Raw genomic sequence first — 20568 nt, 5'->3', positions numbered from 1 at the left:
GTTGCAGCCGTCATTGTTGTTTTGGCGGGTCCGGGCTGGGGATTCGAACCCTCCACCTTAGGTGTACGTGGCTGGCGCCTTAGCCGGTTGCGCTATAGGCGCTGAGCCAAATAAGGCTTTTCTGATTGATCTGTTGTATATGTAGTTAAACAGACACTATTAACCCTTGGCATTCTAGTTATATGGAGCTCAAATGAGGCCAAGGTTATTGGAGCTAAGGAACTCCATTTCTGAATTTGGGGACAGAATTACCTTTTTCTTACAAACATTAACACTTCTGGAATTTTTTTTTTATTGATGTCAACAGTTTACTAGTGAGTGTGGTAAAGGGAGAAGGAAAGAGATCAAAGAATCTTTTTTCATATGTACTTTTTATATTTAAGGCAATCATCAAATGCTTAGAGGATCGGGGGGTTTTCATTTTGCTTACATCATCAGCCTTAACATCAGAATCAGGTATGGATAATTTATTTTGAAAAGATTATTTTTTTTAAGGACATTTACTTTTGTTTTATAAGATCAGCAAACTAACTTTTCTTGTGATTCTTACTCTGTAGATGTTGAAGCTGAGCAGATGGGCCTGCACGGGTTACATTTATTCCGTTTTCCCCTGACAGCAGGTAAGGACACAGTGATTTCCGGGTCTCTCTGTCTGGCAGATGTATTTCAGCCCTCCTCTGACGTGACTTCTCAGTAGCACATGGCACTGAGAACTGGTTGTTCATCTTAAATAACTCTCCTCTTAAACCTCTGTAGTTGGCCTTTTAGCCTCTTTTGCAGGTTTGTCCTTTTCCCTGAGCCTCAGAACTTTATTTCCAAGTATCTACTGACATTTCCACTGACATGTCTGAAAGCAGCCTCAAATTCATTGTGTCTAGAACTGAATTCATTTGTTTAGATTAAGCTCAGAGACACTGTTACCATAGTCTTTCCAAAAAATATGAATCAGAACCTTCAAAGACACTGTTCCTCTAACATGAACTGTTGTTCTTTTTCTTATCCAGCCCACACATTCTGGGGAGATGGTGTCCTCCCTACCCCCAGAAGGACCAAAACTTGGCTCTTGGGGGCAAAAAGAAAAATACATCACCCATACAGTACATAAACAGATATGCAGTAGTTTATCTGTAGTATCAAAATTTCAGAGGACAGTTGGGGGAAAAAGTGAGTCAGAAAGGGCTAGGGGCAGATCATGATTTAAAAGGTTGTTGAGAAAAACACTTCTCTAGTTTATTCCTATTCACGTCTGTCAAGCTTGGGTTTCGGTGTCCCCTTCCTGATCACCACCACTCTCCATCCACTAGGACCCCTAGGCCTGTCAGTAGAACTTAAACACTCACTTGTTTGATTATTTAATGCCTGCCTTTGTGTTCTTCTTATTCCTAATGCCTAGCAAAGCCAAGCACTTAAAAATGATATTTGCTGTATAAATAAATGCAAGTAATTTTTTTTGACGCATGAGGAGATTCTTAGTGTTCTATAATTATACTTTGTGTTTAAAATTATATATGTTTGTAAAGCTACAACTAATGCAAACATGTTTTCAAAGTTGTTTTTTTTTTAAATTGTATTCTATTACTTAAAAGCAGAGAACTGCTTTCTTAGGCATCTCTTCTTTGGAACAGGTAAAACATTAGCAATTATAAGAACATAGGAGCAATGGCTGTTTGCATTTTTAAGCATTCATTATATCAGGTATTGTAGGTATAACTAATTTAGTAATCCTTAAAATATGTATTCTTTAACCTTTGTAAGGATGAAGAAACTCCTTGGCCAACTCAAAAGAGGATATTTTGTAGATTTTATTATAGTTTAATACAAATCACCCTGGGTTCTGCCTTACCAGGTTCTTTCTTGAAATAATGACTTTTTCCTAGGAAACACTTTATTGTGAATTTAGTACCATCCAAGGACTTCTTCATATTTTCTTTCCTTTTTTTTTTTTTTTCTTTCTTTTTTTGAGGCAGAGTCTCACTTTGGTTCCCTTGGTAGATTGCTCACAGCAATCTCAGACTCTTGGACTCAAGTGATCCTCTTGCCAGTTTTTCATTTTTAGTAGAGACGGGGTCGCACTCTTGCTCAGGCTGGTATTGATTGAACCCAAGCAATCCACCCACACACCTTGGCCTCCCAGAGTGCTAGGATTATAGGCGTGAGCCACTGAGCTCGGCCAGCTTTATTCATATTTCATTTTTCCTTCAACTGTTACTCTAAACCAGTGGTTCTCAACCTTCCTAATTGCCACGTTGTTCCAAATGGAACAAAGGGGTTGGGACCCACAGGTTAAGAACTGCTGCTCTAAACAATGAACTACCCAGAAAAGAATTTTTATTCTAATATAGAGCCACACTTTCCTTTTTATTCTTTGTCCTCCTTTTCCTAATCTCTGCTGTAATGCTAATGTATTTAATTAGGACTCACTTGCTGTTTCTTAACCTTGTAGTTACTTTTTCTTTAACAATAATACAATTTCTGGCAGTGCCCTAGCTCAGTGGGTAGGGCACCGGCCACATACAGCGAGGCTGGCGGGTTCAAACCTACCCTGGGCCAGCTAAAAAACAATGATAACTGCAACAACAACAAATAGCCAATGTTGTGGTGGCACCTGTAGTCCCAGCTACTGAGGCAAGAGAATCACTTAAGCCCAAGAGTTAGAGGTTGCTGTGAGCTGTGACACTATGGCACTCTACTGAGGGCAACATAGTGAGACTCTGTCTCAAAAAAAAAAAAAAAAAAAAGGAAAGAAGAAAAGAAAACCAATAATACAATTTCTATTTCCATGTATGAGGCAGTAGAGGCCTTTGTTATTTGTGGGTTTATGTTAACTGATAACTCTGAAATTTTCTAGATTTTATTACCTAGTTCACAGGGATCTTTTTTGATTTATTTATTTTTTTATTTTTTATTTTTTTGAGACAGAGCCTCAAGTTGAGCTGTGCCCCTGTGTAGAGTACTGTGGCGTCACAGCTCACAGCAACCTCCAACTCCTGGGCTCAAGCGAGTCTCCTGCCTCAGCCTCCCAAGTAGCTGGGACCACAGGCACCCGCCACAACGCCCAGCTATTTTATTTTTTTGGTTGCAGCCGTCATTGTTGTTTGGCACCCGGGCTGGAGCCTGCCACCTTAGGTGTATGTGGCTGGTGCCTTAGCCGCCTGAGCCACAGACTCCGAGCCGCATCTGTTTTTTAATTCCCTTTCACTCTTTCCTTTAGGTTATTGATTTGCTAAAAAATTACCCCTTTAGGGAAAGGGTGAGCTAAGAGAAGATGAAGCACAAACTAGTCATTTTTTAATTTATTATTTCATTTGACAGAAAAGGTGATGAAATTAGGAACAATTATTCCAGTACAATTTTGGCATTATTTAGGGCTATTATTTTTTCAGTTCAGTTGATTTGCATTATAATATCTAAAAAGAATCTGAAGTGAGTTATATAAGGTACAGATAAAAATGAGAGTATTTTTAAAAGCAATAACTTAAAATTTAAAAGTAGGAAAGTAAATCTGCCACTACTGTAAACAGTAGTAAGGGCCACTGCCGCTGGTCTGGTGGACCCTGAGCCTCTTGGTCAGGGGAGGTAGGCCTGGAAGCGGAGTGACCTTACTCCTGTGACCTAGCAATTGCTTGTCAAGTGGTTCTTTTTCACTTCGGGGTATGTGTGTATGTGACTTTAAATATGGAGATACACTCATTTAAATGTATTTGTTAGTCCTTTTAGTAATCTGTTAATTGCCATTTAGGTTATTTGAAGCATGTTTAATCATCACAATACCTTTTGAAATCGGAAACCTTTTTTTCTGTGTGTTCTGTTATAAAACAAAATTTCCAGTGTTTAATAACACATGTGTATGTATTTTAGGGGAGAAAGATGCTAAAGCTGAAGATGACATCTCAATGAAGGTGATACCTGTTTTACACACCCTTAATTATGCCCTGTTAGAAGCAAAGAAATCACTTCCTAAAGAAGGAGCCCGTCCAAATGCATTAGTAAAGTATCATTTCCAAGAACAGTGCAAGGTGGACAGAGGACCTTCGTTGACTGCTCCCCAGGGTGGCATTAAAGAGATGGCATTCCCTGGGACACTGTCCAGTGACTTTGACTGGGTTTCTCCAGCTGAAAAGTGCCCTTCAGAGTCTTTAACTCAGCTGAAGTCTTATTTTTCAGATCCTAGCAGTTACATTTTGGAAGTGTCTACTGCCTTGGATTTGTTAACAGAGCCTCCTCAGTCTCCTTGTGTTTCCGATGGAATTTGTGATGCTGGATTTTCTTTAGTTATGACTCCAGATCCTGAATTTCTTGACTCAGAGGTAGAAGTAAGAAAAGAAACTGAAACAAAAAAGAAATCTGAAGTTTTGAAAGCAAAGAAGGGAGTTGTGGTTCCACCAAGTCCAGCGCGAAGTCTGAGAGTGCAGCCTAAGAGGAAGGCCAGCACGCCCGTCGCAGGGCCCCGCAGAAAGGTGAACCTGTGCCGCCCCTGTCCCAAAAGGGCTGCTCCCTCAGCAGACAGTGGCCTGGACTCTCCAACAACTCTTAAGTTAGTTAAAGGACATTTTCCTCAGAAAAGGAAAAGAGGTAAGCGCGTGGATTATTACAGTAACAACAGTTGTGTTCAGACCTTGTTCCACCTGGTGCATGGGGCGACTCAGCTGAGCAGCAGCATTTAGAAGACAAGGGGAATTCCAGGTGACTTGTGTGCAGCTAAAACCCATGAGGTGCTGCTCTAGATAAAGCTGGAAACCAAGAAATAGGAGATTAAGACACTCAAATGCCTACCCACCAAAAGTACATGTTCCACTTGTAAAGCCACTCATGGGTTCACATTCCATTGTAAGAAAAATGGATGTCTAGTTTCTGTGCCGTCCTCTGACAAATGGAGGTGGGAGAAGAAGACCTACTAAAATCAGAGCTGGGTGTGGTGGCTGACACCTATAATCCTAGCACTGTAGGAGGCGGAGGCGGAGGCGGGTGGATTGCTTGAGCTCACAAGTTCAAGAGCAGCCTGAGCAAAAGTGAGACCCATCTCTACTAAAAATAGAAAAACTGAGGCAAGAGACTTGCTTGAGCCTGAGTTGGAGGTTGCTGTGAGCTATGACACCACAGCACTCTACCCAGGGTGACAGCTTGAGACTCTTATCTCAAAAAAAAAAAAAAAAGACTTACTAAAATCAAGCACACCAATAGTAAAAGGTGAGAGCTCACAGCCTGAACACTTATGGAAAGTAGGCCTCTAAACTAAAGCAGTCTAGGGCAGAGTTTCTAATACTGTATGTGTGTCAGAGTTTTCCTCTGACAGACTCACTGAAGTGGAATATGCAGTGGCCTGGAAACATGGGAAGTTGCACACACAGGCTGGGTGCAGTGGCTCATGCTGGTAATCCAGCACTCTGGGAGGCTGAAGCTGGAGGATCACTTGAGCCTGAATAAGAACAAGAACGAGGCTCGGCGCCTATAGCTCAACCGGCTAAGGCGCCAGCCACGTACACCTAAGGTGGCGGGTTCGAATCCCCAGCCCGGACCCGCCAAACAACAATAATGGCTGCAACCAAAAAATAGCCGGGCGTTGTGGCGGGCGCCTGTAGTCCCAGCTACTTGGGAGGCTGAGGCAGGAGACTCGCTTGAGCCCAGGAGTTGGAGGTTGCTATGAGCTGTAATGCCATGGCACTCTACACAGGGGGACAGCTTGAGGCTCTGTCTCAAAAAAAAAAAAAAGAACAAGAACGAGACCCCATCTATACTAAAAGTAAAAATACTAGTTGGGCATTGTGATTGGCACCTGTAAGTCCAGGTAGTCAAGAGGCTGAGGCAGGAGGTTGAGGTTGCTGTCAGCTATGATGCCATAGCACTCTAGCTGGGCCAACAAAATGAGACTTTGAAAATTTAAAAATAGTTGCACGCATAGTTTTGACACTCTCTGAAAAGTGAGAGAGTCTAGATCGTCTAGAGGCGCACACAGTGTACTGCGCACAACACAGCCAACCATGGCTTTGGCTTTGGGTAATCTAAAATTACATCGTGTATTTTCTCTACAAGGGCAAGGGACTATGCATAGCTGTTTGATCCTAAGAGAAAGGGTCAGCACACCATGGCTGAGGGGCTGCTCAGTTACTACCATGTCATCTCTGGCTGCTGTGCATTGGCAGAGCTGAGCAACAGGGGGAGAGAATGTGGCCTTCAAACTTCAAAGTATGTACTCTCTGGCCCTTCACAGAACAAATTTGTCCACCATGTCTGTAATGTTTGAAGTTTGAAAATGTTAGTGCCAAAAGAAGAAACACCTAGGATATGGTGATCTTCAGGATTCTAAGTAATTAAGGTTTTACCCTGTGGCTTAACAAGTATGGTTTCTGGCTTTTTGTGATCTCAGAACTGGTTTTGGGGGGGGGGGGGGGGTTAGGAGGATAGTGGGAAGTGTGGCAGTGTGAAGCCCTGAATCTGACTTACAGCCTCCTCTTTGTAAATATGTTCCAGGCCAGCCGCACTGAGTTCCTTCCTGTTCTGTGTGAACCAAAAGAATCTGTGATTCAGCACATGGTCTCATGTTTTCTCTGATGTTTTTTATTATATTTACTATAAGATATGTTTGGTATTATAGTCCAGTACCCCAAAATTTATACATGACTGACATTTAAAATTTTTAAAAATTATTTATGTGTAATACAATCTGGTCATTTTTATTCTATTCTGCTGAATTTAAGAGAGAATTCTGGTTGGGTGACATGCTGAACTTATTTTGCACTGTAATAGTGGATTATTGCACAAGAGTTTAAGAAACATGCTTTCTTTCTTTCTTTCTTTCTTTTTTGAGACATAGTCTCACTGTGTTGCCCTTGGTAGAGTGCAACAGCGTCACAGCAACCTCCCAACTCCTGGGCGTAGGTGATTCTCTTGCCTCAGCCTCCCAAGTAGCTGGGACCATAGGCACCCGCCACAACGCCCAGCTATTTTTTTGTTGTTGTCGTTGTGGTTTAGTTGCCCTGGCCGGATTTGAACCCACCAACGTTGGTGTATGTGGCTGGCCCTGTAACTGCGCCATAACCACTGTGCTATGGGTGCCAAGCCAGGAAACATGGTTTTGAGTGTTACATACAAATAGAACAACCCCTGCTGGGCCACCTTGTTTAATTTCTCTTCTTTTCCTTTTTTTCCAGGACCTAGGTTTTGAGAGATGATCTTCTCCTGTTTATGCAAATGTTAGAAAATTCCATTGTCTAATCTTTTTTTCTTTTTCATTCAGTCCTTGCTTGATTTGCATTTTGCCTTTTCTTATGCTGAAGAGTTTGGAAAGTGTAACTGGAGTGGAATGAAAAGTCTTAACTTTTTACAAATGATGCTGCTTTAGTGCTTATAAATTTAGTGGAGAGGGAAATAATTAGACCCAGAAGAATGAGTAACATTAAGAGTTTCTGAAAACCTTTTAAAGAACCGCTCCTTTCTCTAAACACCCCCCTCCCAGAATGAAATGACATGGGTCTCTTTCTTTCCCTCTGCAAACTGTTTAATATCATGTATAGGGTCCTCAATGAGAAATAATGTTCTCTGTATAATTTTAAAATATTTGTCAACCATCTCTGTGTGTGATTATTTTATATTTTGGGGGCTGAATTTTTTGGTGGGAACTGAAATTATGAAAATCAGTGAAATTAACATTTTCAAAGTGGGCATTTGTTAATTTTGTTTTACCATCTCAGATTGAAACGAGGTAGTGTGTTCTTCTCTCCCACCTCCTCCTGTAGAATAACACATGTGACGTGCCTCTTTCGCAGTGAAGATAAGTTTTATTACCTATATAAAATTCTTGCTCCACTGGGCCTGTGAACTCACATATGCCATCCTGCCAGCCACATCAGTCAGGAAAGGTTATGAAGTTTTTTTTTTTTTTAATTAAGTTGTGCCTTTTAATAAAGTTATTACCTGGCCTTTTTGAGGCAGAGTCTCACGATGTCGCCCTCAGAGTGCTGTGGCATCACAGTTCACAGCAACTTCAAACTCTGGGGCTTAAAGGATTCTCTTGCCTCAGTCTAGTAGCTGGGACTACAGGTGCCCACCACAGCTCCCGGCTTCATGTTGTTGTTGTTGTTGTTGTCATTGCTGTTTAGCAGGCCCTGGCCAGGTTCAAACCCACCAGCTCCAGCACATGTGGCTGGCACTTAACCACTGAGCTATGGGTGTGGAGCCCCATCTGTTTTCTTCTTCACCTGCTGGGGATATAGACAGACATTTAGCAAGTTCACATTGTGTTTATGTGAGAACTTTTAAGACTTGGATTGTTAAAGTCTGTTAATGAAATTATTTGAAACTTTATTCCCCTCTTTACCCCATAAAACAAAAGAAAGGGGAAGGCTTTGCTGCTAGGTGTCTGGGCCTCTACCCCTAAAAAAATTCTGTGTTTTCTATATAAGGTGCGGAAGTGCTGACTGCACAGTTTGTACAGAAAACCAAATTGGATAGGAAAAACCAAGATGCTCCTATTTCTAAAGATGTTCCTGTGGCAACGAATACTAAAAGGGCAAAGAAACGAGAGAAATCTCCAGTCAAAACTGTTCCAAGGCCTAAGCCACCTGTGAAGAAATGTCCACAAAAACAGAGGGTAACTATAGGGAAAGGCAATCAGAATCCCAGAGTCAGAAAGCAGCCACAGCCCGGTAAGAACCATTCTTCCTGTAAACTTGAACAGCACAGTACAGAGCTAATAAAGTGTGCAAGATAGTGTGTTGAGATAATATACAAGCAGTTAAAATCTACCAGTAGTTTTTTCTATGTTCTTTAATTCAAGTACTAACAAGAAGAAGTAACTCAATTTCCTATTGTGAATAAATCAGCATGGTGCAAAGATTCAGACCTTCACAAAGTTGAGCCAGTTTTTAATTGGCATAAAGCCTGAGAAGGAATTGGATTATTTATAAAGAACTAAAGTATAAATGACTGTTTGTGACCAGGGGCACAAGCAGGTAGTATCTGTAGTAGTATCTTTCTGGATCATAATCAGTTATAGAAAGTGGAAAGTTACGAGCTTATCTAAGGAAAATTACAAATAGATTGTTTTTAACTGTTAGTAATCTTGAATTTGGTTTTAAATGGCACTCAATTAATTTTAAAAGTAGTTTCACGTTTCTAACTTATGTGAATAATAGAAGCTATAGTTGCAGAGCACACAGCTGACTGTTCCAGTCTGTATTTTCAATTGCTAGCCATAACCTCTTCTGGAAGTGTGGTATCTGACTGCATTAATGTACACAGCTATGATTTAATAAAAAAAAAAAAAAGTAAGTATACAGTCAAATTCAGAATACTGTTAATGTAATAAGGTCTGTGAATTACTTACATCTTTAGTATGAAGATTAAAAGACAAAACTATTAAAATAATAACTATAATAATTTGTTAAGGAATAGGCAATACAACTATGTAAATTATGATATAAAGCATTCAAAATGTGTGTCTGTGAGGAGTGGAGTTTATGCAAAATACAGTTGTTATTTTGTTTATTGGTAATTAAAGTTGCTTTCAGTTTAAAAAAAAAAAGTGTGGGCTGGAGCGGCTAAGGCGCCAGCCACATACGCCTAAGGTGGTGGGTTCGAATTCAGCCCGGGCCTGCCAAACAACAATAATGGCTGCAACAAAAAAATAGCTGGGCGTTGTGGTGGGTGCCTGTGGTTCCAGCTACTTGGGAGGCTGAGGCAGGAGACTCGCTTGAGCCCAGGAGTTGGAGGTTGCTATGAGCTGTGACGCCATGACACTCTACCCAGGGGGACAGCTTGAGGCTCTGTCTCAAAAAAAAAAAAAAAGAAAGAAAAGTGTGGTATCACCTTAGATTTCACCTCTGTGCATCTGAACATGCACCAGCTCCCCTCTGGGTCTGTTTTCCTTCTTAACTATACCTACCGTGCGTGGTATAATTCTTACTCCAGACCCTGAAGTCTGCGACCCTGGTCTTTGGGGTTGGGTCCTGTGACAGTGTGCTTGTTAGTGTCTTGTCTGACAGAAACTCTTCCTTTTCTCCTGCCTCCATGTTGCTGTCAGCGCTCTGTAGGGTTTCTCTGATGCTATTTTCTCCCTCATCTGTTACTACTAGACTTTTCATGTCTCAGATAGTGAGAATTCAGAGAAACTTTTATTTTTGTTGGGATGGTGGAATTATAGGTGAGCTTGGATTTTTTTTAAGCTTCTTTAATATTGTTCTATGACTGAAGATTTTTTTAAAGCTCATCATGTCAGACAAACACTTGTCGAGCTGCAGTTCTGGCTTCCATACCCAATTTAAGTCTTTCACTTATCTCTAGAGGGACTTCATGGTGTGGGCTTAGCCCACTCCCAGTCAGGCCGGGCTTCCCATGTGCACCCTCAGCCGGCCAGGGTCCAGTAGCTAAGTTCCAGCCCACCTAGGGGCATTGTCTCACTGTCTGACCCTCACTAATCTCTCTCTTTTGGTTTTGGGAATGTTACAGAATTAAATTTCTACTTTTTTCTTTTGTTGTTGTTGTTGTTAGAGTTTTTGGCCAGGGCTCAGTTTGAACACAGCACCTCCGGCATATGGGGCTGGCGCCCTACTCCTTTGAGCCATAGGCACCACGCCCCCCCCCCTTTTTTTTAATGGAATCATCACTGTGTACATGAATGCAGTCGTGGAGTACAATGTGCTGATTTTATATACAATTTGAAATTTTTTTTTTTTTTTGAGACAGAGCCTCAAGCTGTCCCCCTGGGTAGAGTGCTGTGGCATTACAGCTCACAGCAACCTCCAACTCCTGGGCTCAGGCGAGTCTCCTGCCTCCACCTCCCAAGTAGCTGGGACCACAGGCACCCGCCACAACGCCTGGCTATTTTTTGGTTGCAGCCATCATTGTTGTTTGGCGGGTCCGGGTTGGATTCGAACCCGCCACCTTAGGTGTACGTGGCTGGCGCCTTAGCCGGTTGAGCTATAGGCGCTGAGTCCAATTTGAATATTTTTATCAAACTGGTTAACATAGCCTTCATGGCATTTTCTTAGTTATTGTGTTAAGACATTTATATTCTGCATTTAGTAAGTTTCACATGTACCCTTGTAAGATGCACCGTAAGTGTGGTCTCCCCAATTACCATCTCTCCACCCATCCTCTCCTCTCCCTTCCCCTCCCATTCCCCTTTCCCCATATTCTTGGTCTATAATTGGGTTATAGCTTTCATATGAAAGCTATAAATTAGTTTCATAGTCGGACTGAGTACATTGGATACTTTTTCTTCCATTCTTGAGATACTTTGCTAAGAAGAATATGTTCCAGCTCCATCCATGTAAACATGAAAAAGGTAAAGTCTCCATCTTTCTTTAAGGCTGCATAATATTCTGTGGTGTACATTTTTTTGGTTTTTTTGGCAGTTTTGGCTGGGCCGGTTTTGAACCCGCCACCCCCAGTATATGGGGCTAGCGCCCTACTCCTTGAGCCACAGGCACCGCCCTATATTTCTTTTGTTTTCTAATTACTTGATATGTCTTGGTTCTACCTTTCAAATTCATTTGTAAACATTGTCAGAACAGGCACATAATGTCATGTACTCAACACTGTCACTTGAATTCTTTGTATGGAATTGGCTCTCAGATAGTCACTGACAGATCAACTCGTGGGAGGAGGTTTGCACTTAGGGAAAGAAAAGCGATTCCCCCAAATCAAACATTTTCAAAATATTAAAGTCAAACAATCATTTAGTCACTGAACCTAATGATTTTCTGTTCTTTTCCAAGTTTTGATACAGTTTTTGATAGTTTTTTGTTCATTGAACTTGTTATATTTTTAATACAATTCCTTTGGCATTGTCTTTTCTTCTCTGTGTGTCGTAAGCAGATTTATGGTTGGGTTCATGTTTTTGATTGAGCACTCGTAACAAGTCAGTCAGTGATTTACATGAGGGTATACATATCTGTTAAACTGTGCCATTTTTCTGGACTTCAATATTGTTTTATTAGGTTTTACTTGTGATATTCTGTGAAAGACATAGGTTACGTATGTAGAGGCAATAATATTAATGTAGGAAGGATGAAACCAGTGTCAAACATACCAGGTCATAAAATAAAAGTCACATTTCCAATAAACCTGTGGGGCTAACCAGACAGTTCTCTGCGTTGGGTCCCTTTCTTCCACCTAGTCCCCCTTGGGTTTTACTGTTTTATTATTTTTTTTTCCAGATACTATGAGGGTATACACATTTGGGATACATGGTTTGCTTTTGAATATTTGAAGTCAGAGTTATCAGGATGCCTAAATGAAGGTGGCAGTGAAGCCACCTTCTCATTTTAATTGTTGACATCATAGAACAGCATTTTCTTCTCTTTAAGTCCTTGGCCTTTGCTGGCAGGTGTTTAAATTCATCTCAAACCTCTGCTATGGATTGTAAAGAGAAACACAGCTGGCTTTTGTGTTCACCCACCTAGCTGCAGCAGTGATTACTGCCTGAGTATAGTTGTTTATTTTATCCTTCAAAAGGACAGCATTTAGGAAGGATTAATGAATGTCCTGAAAAGGCCTAAGCACAGCACTAGAGAACGCAAACTTTCTGATGAAGGAAAAGTGGAGAAGTTTGATTATTGAATGAAAGGAAAATTATCAGTAGTTTTGCTGTGTTGGGAAAAGAGTAAGAGAGTAATGGTTTCAGTCATGAATGTAAAGTTTTAAAAGGTGATGAAATTGCTGGCTCTGAATATTACGACTTTTCTAATTTTTTATTCATGTTAAGTCTAATAATTAAAGATAGATATAGTTAAAATTGTTTCAACTTACGTGGTTCCTCTATTCACTTGTTAGGGGAAATGGTCTCTGAGAAAGCGTGTTAGCAGATTCTAATACATGCTAGAAGCTTCTACATGCTTACACCCTCCTCAGATCGTAAGCTCCCCAAGGGCAGGACTCTCATTTTTTCTTGTTCTTTCTATCTGTACATTTCTTGAGCTGAGTGTATGTCTTCTGTTGAGTTCAGTGTGTCCCTTTTTAAAGGGTGATTTCTTCTTATCTGTCTATGTTCTTAGACCTGCCCCTCCTCTAGTCAGTCATATAATAGATCTGAGGTTGGGAAAGACGTTAGTCTGATAGTAAAGTTTTTTATCATTAATTTTCACCGAGGCATAGTAGTATGGTAGAGACTGAATTCTTTGAAAAACAAACATTATATATATCTTTTTTCTTTCTTCTTTTATACTAAAGCCAAAGGAGAAACTGCTTTACAGCCTCAGTCAGAAATTTCATCAGCTTGTCAAGAAGATGGTATTAGCATAAACACAATTCAGCCACAAAGTTCCACGGTGGCCCACAAAGATCTCCCTGAAAACTCCATTGTCAACTATGCCTCCCAGGCCCTAAATATGTTAGCGGACCTGGCGTTAAGCTCTGCTACCTCTTCTACGCCAGCATCTGAACCTGGAAACCTTCTCTGCGCCTCTGAATTGTCACAGGATGATCTTTTGTTCGTTAAAGAAAATTCTTCGCAAGGTACATCTGACCATGAATATTATAAAGAAGTTAAAAATCCAAAAGGTGGAGTATCACCTAAACCATCCCCTGGTAATAATTCTGGGCCAGACTTCACTGTTAGCCAGGATGAAGAGAACTTGGGTCCTTGTGGGCAGGCCCTTACCAAGGCACAATCAGCACTCACTGAGGGCACACTAGAGCCTTCATATGCAAACCAGAGCTTTTTCATCTGTGTGGAGCACTCGTATGCTCTGTTCCTTGCACAACATTCAAGGAAACATCGACACCAGAGAGGGGTTGCAGGCATTGCCTTTACCAGGAATAGGACCAAGGGTTCTGAAGGTAGAACCCCAGTGGGAAAAGTCTTGCCCTTTCGGCACCAGCAGACCACCTCCCCCCTGCAGAAGCCTCCTGTAGACATCCTGGTACACAAAAGGGGCCGCCCGCTGTCCTCCAGCCTGAAAGGCTTTCTTTGCTCTCACACAGTGTTTAGCTGTGATGGATCCTACAAGATCACTTTCAAATGTGAAACGGAATATGCGTTCAGTTTAGATAGCAAATACACCAACAACCCCCTAGAGAAAACTGTGCAAAGAGCATTACATGGGTAAGTATGAGGGAAACTTGTGGAAATGGATGGAGGAACTTTGGGGATGTATGTAGTGAGATAGGGAAACTTGTGTCAATCTCAGAGAAGGAGGTGTGTTTAAAACCTATAGCTGGGTAGTAATATCAAGCAAACATGTTTACTGATGATTAAGAGTAACAAGCTGGTTTTGCCAGTGTGTGATCCCATAGAAAACTTTTTAAAGATAACTTTAGCCTCAGGCTTTCTGAGGCTGGGCATGGTGGCTTACACCTGCAATCTCAGTACTCCGGGACGCTGAGACAGGTGGGTTGCCTGAGCTCACAGATTTGAGACCAGCCTGAGCAAGTGCAAGACCCTGTCTCTAAAAAATAGCTGGGTGGGGAGGCTGAGGCAAGAGAATCGCCTAGGCCCAGGAGTTGGAGGTTGCTATGAGCTGTGTGACGCCACGGCACTCTATCACCCTTGTGATAGAGACTCTGTCTCTACAAATAAATAAATAAATAGCTGGGTGTTGTGGCAAGCACCTATAGTCCCAGCTACTTGGGAGGCTGAGACAAGATAATTGCTTGCACCCAAGAGTTTGAGGTTGCTATGAGCTATGACAACATAGCACTCTACTGAGGGCGACAAAATGAGACTCAGTCTCAAAAAAAGGCTTTCTGTTTTGTAATGCTCCTTCATAAGCCCTTGTGGCCTTTTAATTATATTATAATTTTTAGGAGAGATCTAGATAACGTGAAATAGTATGAGATTTATTTAGAAATAATACTAAGACTGAACTGTAGAAGAACCATTTTAAAAATTACTTCCAGTTTGGTGAATTGGTCAGATGATAGGCGCGAGCAGCTGCTTGTTTTGTGGATCTTCCTTCAGAAGTGACAGAGGTAAGAACAGCAGTTGATGGTGTGGACTCTGATTCTAGGTAGCCATTTTATTTCCTCTGGAGACCTTGGGCAAGTTATGCCCTTCCAGACAGTGCATCTCAGTCTACAGCGTGTGTGCGGCTCATCGGGGATGTCACTGAACCTCAGAATCTGATACAGGTTGTTTAGGGTGAAATTGTTAACAAATTTTCAGGTGATGTCAACAGAGGATGACAGTCTGTGACCAGCGTTTGAAAGTGTGGGTTTAGTAATAGCTCCCTCCCAAGGTGGGTAGGTATATTGAGGTCTTGAATGGTAATGAATGGTAATAAACGGTACCTGTCACTATTAGCAGCTTCCCGTTGGTGGGCTCTCACCTGTGACCCAGCTCTCAGATGTCTCTCCTGGTGCAAGTTGACACACTCGGATTCCATGTGCTCGGAAGGGCCATATCATTAACATGAATCCTGTTTAACTGTCACCTAGTTCTGTGGCCTCCCAGTGTAGCCCACTCCATCTGTCTACTTTGTATTTGCCTGTCAAATGGTTAGAAACATTTTTTATCTCCCCTACAGTTGCAGGATATTTTCTAGAACTTTAATCTAAAAATTGTGTGGTTCTGTTGAGTTGCCCAGAGATGTTTTTAATCTTCAGACTTTCTCAGCTATTGGAAAAGAGATACAAAAATGGAAAAGAAGTGAATGAGTCCAACTTATCAAAAACAAGGAAATGAAGATTTGATAGTTGCTTAAAGCATTGTTCATATATTAGGCTTTGTCCAGGGAGAGTTTGTGTGGAAGAAAAGACAGATGGTAGACTGGGAGTCAGGAGAGGTCCTGGTTCTACCATGCAGGTTTTGTGACTGAAAAAAGTCACTTAAGGCTCTGTGCCTATGGCTCAAGTGGCTAAGGCGCCAGCCACATACACCTGCACTGGCGGGTTCAAATCCAGCCCAGCCTGCCAAACAACAATGATGGCTGCAACCAAAAAGTAGCCGAACGTTGTGGTTGGGCGCCTGTGGTCCCAGCTACTTGGGAGGCAGAGGCAGGAGACTCGCTTGAGCCCAGGAGCTGGAGGTTGCTGTGAGATGTTATGCCATGGCACTCTACCCAGGGCGACAGCTTGAGGCTCTGTCTCCAAAAAAAAAAAAAAAAAGTCATTTAAGTGTTCTGATTCTCGTTCCTTCCTGTGAGACGAGTAGGTTAGACTTGCAGTTATGTATTAGATCAACTTTGCATTAACTCAAATTCACTGTTTTTCAGATCTGTGTTTTTTGTTTTTGTTTTTAATAAAAATGAACACAAAACCTAACGTTAGTAATAGAGGCACGTGCTTATGGTAGATAAATAACTATTTTCAATGATTTTTGTGTGTTCTTTCTGCAAAATCTCAGTCCCTGGAACACCAGTTTGCCTGACAGTGTGGAAGAAGTGAAGCTTTTACTTCATATGTGGGTAGCTCTGTTCTACAGCAGTCAGAACAAAGTCATACGGTCATCCCGGAAAGTGGTGGAGCACAGCAACCCTGCAAAGTATGTGTCTATAAATAGCATGTTAGAATCCAGTGAGCTCAGTGAAGTGGAGGATGTCCCCAGCATGGAAAGAGGTTTTACAGACCCTCTGTCGGAGACTAATGAAGCCTCCCAGGGTCCTGCTCCCGAAGTGTCCTTCCCTGACCCTTGCTGCTTGCTTCCTCTTATTAAACCAGCCTCTCCCAAGGGCTTGGAACTCTCTGTGCAGAATGAACAGAAAGAAATTTTTACGGGAGAGTATCATCCAGATAGCTCAGAAGGCCAAAGTTTCCTCTGTTCTTACAATAATGAGGTAAGTAAGGCTGAGTACTTGTAAATGTTGGCATTATTTTAGAAGAAATTTTCATTTTTATATGTATTATAAAGTTATTCAAAACAAGGCATTGCTTTATTTTAGGAAAGTGGATTCTCCAAGTATGTAAAGGATTATAGTGCCAAAAATGTAGTTTTCATAAAGGTCCCTCAAGTTGTCAGCAGCTAGAGTCAGTCTGCCATCCTGATTAGAAAAATGGGAGTAGAAGGAAATCATAGGAGCTGGGTGATCTCAAAGCCTCTTTGAGAATTATATATCACTTATTTAGTAATTTGGGGCAAATCACTTGTTCTCTCTGAGCTTATTTTCTTAACTTTTTAAAAGAGATGACTAATAACACATTATGCCTACTTAGAATATTATTTAAGGATTAAATATGGTCACAATAAGGTGGCGTCTGTGGTTCAGTGAGTAAGGCACTGGCCCCATATACCGAGGGTGGTGGGTTCAAACCTGGCCCCGGTCAAACTGTAACAAAAAAAATATCTGGGCATTGTGGCAGGTGCCTGTATCCCAGCTGCTTGGGGGGCTGAGGCAGGAGAATCGCCTAGGCCCAGGAGCTGGAGGATGCTGTGAGCTATGTGATGCCACAGCACTCTACCGAGGGCAATAGAATAAGACTGTCTCTAAAAAAAAAAAAAGTTGGTCACAATAAATATTAGACATGTTTTCATAAACCTTAAAGTAAACTGGAAATGGTTTTTGAAGATAAATCTTGGAACAGTAAGATGCTAGACCTGAGGAGAGAACAGCCGATGCAGATAACAGACAAGTATTTGCAAATAAGGAAAATTAACTTTGTTTTGTTCCAAGGCCAGATGATTCAAATTTCACCCACCCCTCCTTTATTTGGGAGGCAGGATCTCTTGGCAGATCTAGAGTACACTGGGATGATTGCAGCTCACAGCAACCTCGACCTCCTGGGTTAAAGTGATCCTCCTACCTCAGCCTCCAGAGTAGCGGGGACTACAGGCACCCACTTCCACACCCAGCTAGTCATTTTGTGTGGAGACGGGTCTCCCTGCCATTCATTGCCCTTGCTTGTCTTTGACTCTTGGCCTAAAATGTTATCACCCAAGTGCTAACATGAGCCACTGTACCCAGCTACAAATTTTAACTAGAGCAAATCAGAAAGTTATAACAAAATTCTAAATAAAAGAAAGTGATAAAATATCTGCCTTTTTCACCTTTCAGCCTAGATTTATTCTCAAATAATTCTGCATGTGTTTGGGTAGGACGTGTGAAATTTTACTTCTTTTTTTTTTTTTTTTTTTTTTTGAGACGGAGCCTCAAGCTATCTCCCTGGGTAGAGTGCCATGGCATCACGCTCACAGCAACCTCCAACTCCTGGGCTCAAGCAAGTCTCCTGCCTCAGCCTCCCAAGTAGCTGGGACTACAGGAGCCCGCCACAATGCCTGGCTGTTTTGTTTTGTTTTGTTTTGTTTTTGGTTGCAGCCGTCATTGTTTGGCGGGCCGGGCTGGAGATTCAAACCTGCCACCTTAGGTGTATGTGGCTGGCGCCTTAGCCGCTTGAGCCACAGGCACCGAGCCTGAAATTTTACTTCTGAATAGACAGTGTTTCTGTACCTGGGGTCACTGTGGACTGGGAGGTCCATGGATGGGCTTTGTAGGGGCCATGAATATCTTCAGATGATCGTTGTCATCAGAGTTAGCTGGACACTGTATGCCAGATGATGGGTACACTAGGCCCTTCACTCACATTAACTCAGGCAATTCTGGCTGAGCACGGTGTCTCATACCTATAATCCTAGCACCCTGGGAGGCCAAGGGAGGCTCACAGGTTCGAGACCAGCCTGAGCAAGAGCAAGATGCCCACCTCTAAAAATAGCTGGGTGTTATGGTGGGCACCTACAGTCCCAGCTACTCAAGAGGCTAAGGCAAGAGAATCGCTTAAGCCCAAGAGTTTGATGTTGCTGTGAGCTATGATGGCACTCTACTGAGACTCTATCTCAAAAAAAAAAAAAAAAGGACTCAGGCAATTCTCAGGAAAAACGAGGCAGATTTTGATCGATTACTACTTAGTTTCTTTTGAAGTATTTGTGGAAATATGTAATTAACTGTCATCAGTACTTATTTCAAAATGATCTTTGACAAAGGAAATAGAATATAAATAAGTATAAAGTAGAATATTAAAATTAATGATTTCTAACAGTCTCTACTAATGTGTAGCTTTAGTTTTTCATTATCTTCTTGGACTCTGCCTCCTCTTGAAAGGCACAAGTATGCTCTGTCCCACCGCCCTCCTCCACAAGTGGGGGTCACAAGAAATACTAGACATGGGGGTCCTCCACACGACCCGAGCATGACAGGCTCTAGAAACAAATGTGAGTGTGTTCTTGTAGCCATGCACTTAACTGAGCAGTCACTTTAAAACAATTAGACCATATTTTATTTTTTATTTTTTTGTTTTTGTTTTGAGACAGAGTCTCACTATGTTGCCCTTGGTAGAGTGCTGTAGCAACTTCCAACTCTTGGGCTTAAGCAATTCTCTTGCCTTAGCCTCCCAAGTAGCTGGGACTACAGGTACCTGGCTATTTTTTTGTTGTAGTTGTCATTGTTGCCTTGTAGGCCTGGGCTGGATTCCAACCGCCAGCTTCTGTGTATGTGGCTGGCACCCTAGCCACTGACACTAGGCTGTATTTTAGAAACACACTTTGCCTAGAGTAGAAAATATATCTAGAGGTGAAGTGACTCATACCTGTAACTCAGAGAGCTGACATTGAAGGAAAATGTTGATCTACATTTTCTGGAAAGTTGTAGCAAATAAAGATGGCAGAAAGTTTTGATGTTAGCAAGACCAGAGTTAGCAACATCCAAAAACGTAAAGGTAAGTATTTGGAGAGAAATGAAAAGCAGAGACCTACAGAGGAAAAGGAGGAAAGCTTCCCTCAGTGATATCAGTGAAGCCACATTAAGCTGGTTCAGACAAGTGAGAGCAGTTAATGTCTGAATCTCCAGACTGGTGATACAAAAAATTGCCCAGGGTGGCGCCCGTGGCTCAGTGGGTAGGGTACTGGCCACATACACTGTGTCTGGCAGGTTTGAACCCAGCCCAGCCCAGCTAAAACAACAGTGACAACTGCAACCCCCCCCCCCAAAAAAAAATAGCCAGGTGTTGTGGTAGGTGCCTATAGTCCCAGCTGCTTGGGAGGCTGAGACAAGAGAATCACTTAAGCCCAAGAGTTTGAGATTGCTGTGAGCTGTGACACCACAGCACTCTACTGAGGGCATCATAGTGAGATTCTGTCTCAAAAAAAAAAAAAAAAAATGGTGCCCAGAAATGCACACAGGAATTTGGGGTGGCAGATTTCTAAGCATCAAGTGATTGACTTGAGTAATTTAAACTACAACACAAAATCTCTCAGAAAATCCTGAGTGGTGAATCAATGCAGTTCTAGGAGACACTGTGGAGAGTTCATCACAAAGTTCCCAGGCTCCTCCAGAGGCTTCAAAGATGACGTCTTCAATGCTGATATGATAAGGGTGGACTCTTTTTCCAGGTAATGCCCGATAGGAGCCTGGTCATGAAGGGTAACAAATGTAAGAGTAGAAGACTTTCCAAAGAACGTTTCACAGTTCAGCCTTGCGCTCGCTCAACTGGAGAAAAACCAAAGCCTTTGTTGATTGGTGGATTGGCAAAGCCAGGAGCATTCAAGAACCTGAGCCCCAAAACCTCCCCATCACTTCAGAGATCAAACAAGTGCACAAAAGTGATGGGTGCCTTAGCTGAGGAGTGGGAAGGGGTATCAACCAAGAAATGAAGAATAAACGGTCTGTTCTACTGACAGTAGGCAACTGTCCTGGCTACCCACAAGTG

The 20568-nt window shown here is 42.0% G+C and overlaps 1 protein-coding gene across 6 annotated transcripts in view; it reads left to right on the top strand.

Annotated features, from left to right (window-relative positions):
• The window catches only part of FAM208B (family with sequence similarity 208 member B), a 75542-nt gene that overhangs the window by 33559 nt on the left and 21415 nt on the right, over positions 1-20568 (top strand). For 5 of the 6 annotated variants that reach the window (XM_023511396.1, XM_012803311.2, XM_023511397.1 and 2 more), the window contains 6 exons: positions 384-456; positions 558-620; positions 3859-4572; positions 8400-8642; positions 13168-14041; positions 16280-16709. In XM_023511396.1, coding sequence (XP_023367164.1) covers positions 384-456; positions 558-620; positions 3859-4572; positions 8400-8642; positions 13168-14041; positions 16280-16709 — 2397 coding nt within the window. The remainder of the gene's footprint in view (positions 1-383; positions 457-557; positions 621-3858; positions 4573-8399; positions 8643-13167; positions 14042-16279; positions 16710-20568) is intronic. The other variant, XM_012803310.2, reaches the window with a different exon arrangement.

Source organism: Otolemur garnettii, unplaced genomic scaffold (genome assembly GCF_000181295.1).
Source record: "Otolemur garnettii isolate 467f Iridium unplaced genomic scaffold, OtoGar3 scaffold00019, whole genome shotgun sequence".
Taxonomy (NCBI): Eukaryota; Metazoa; Chordata; class Mammalia; order Primates; family Galagidae; genus Otolemur; species Otolemur garnettii.
The sequence above is the reverse complement of the archived record's forward strand: the minus strand, read 5'-3'. Positions and strand labels throughout refer to the sequence as shown.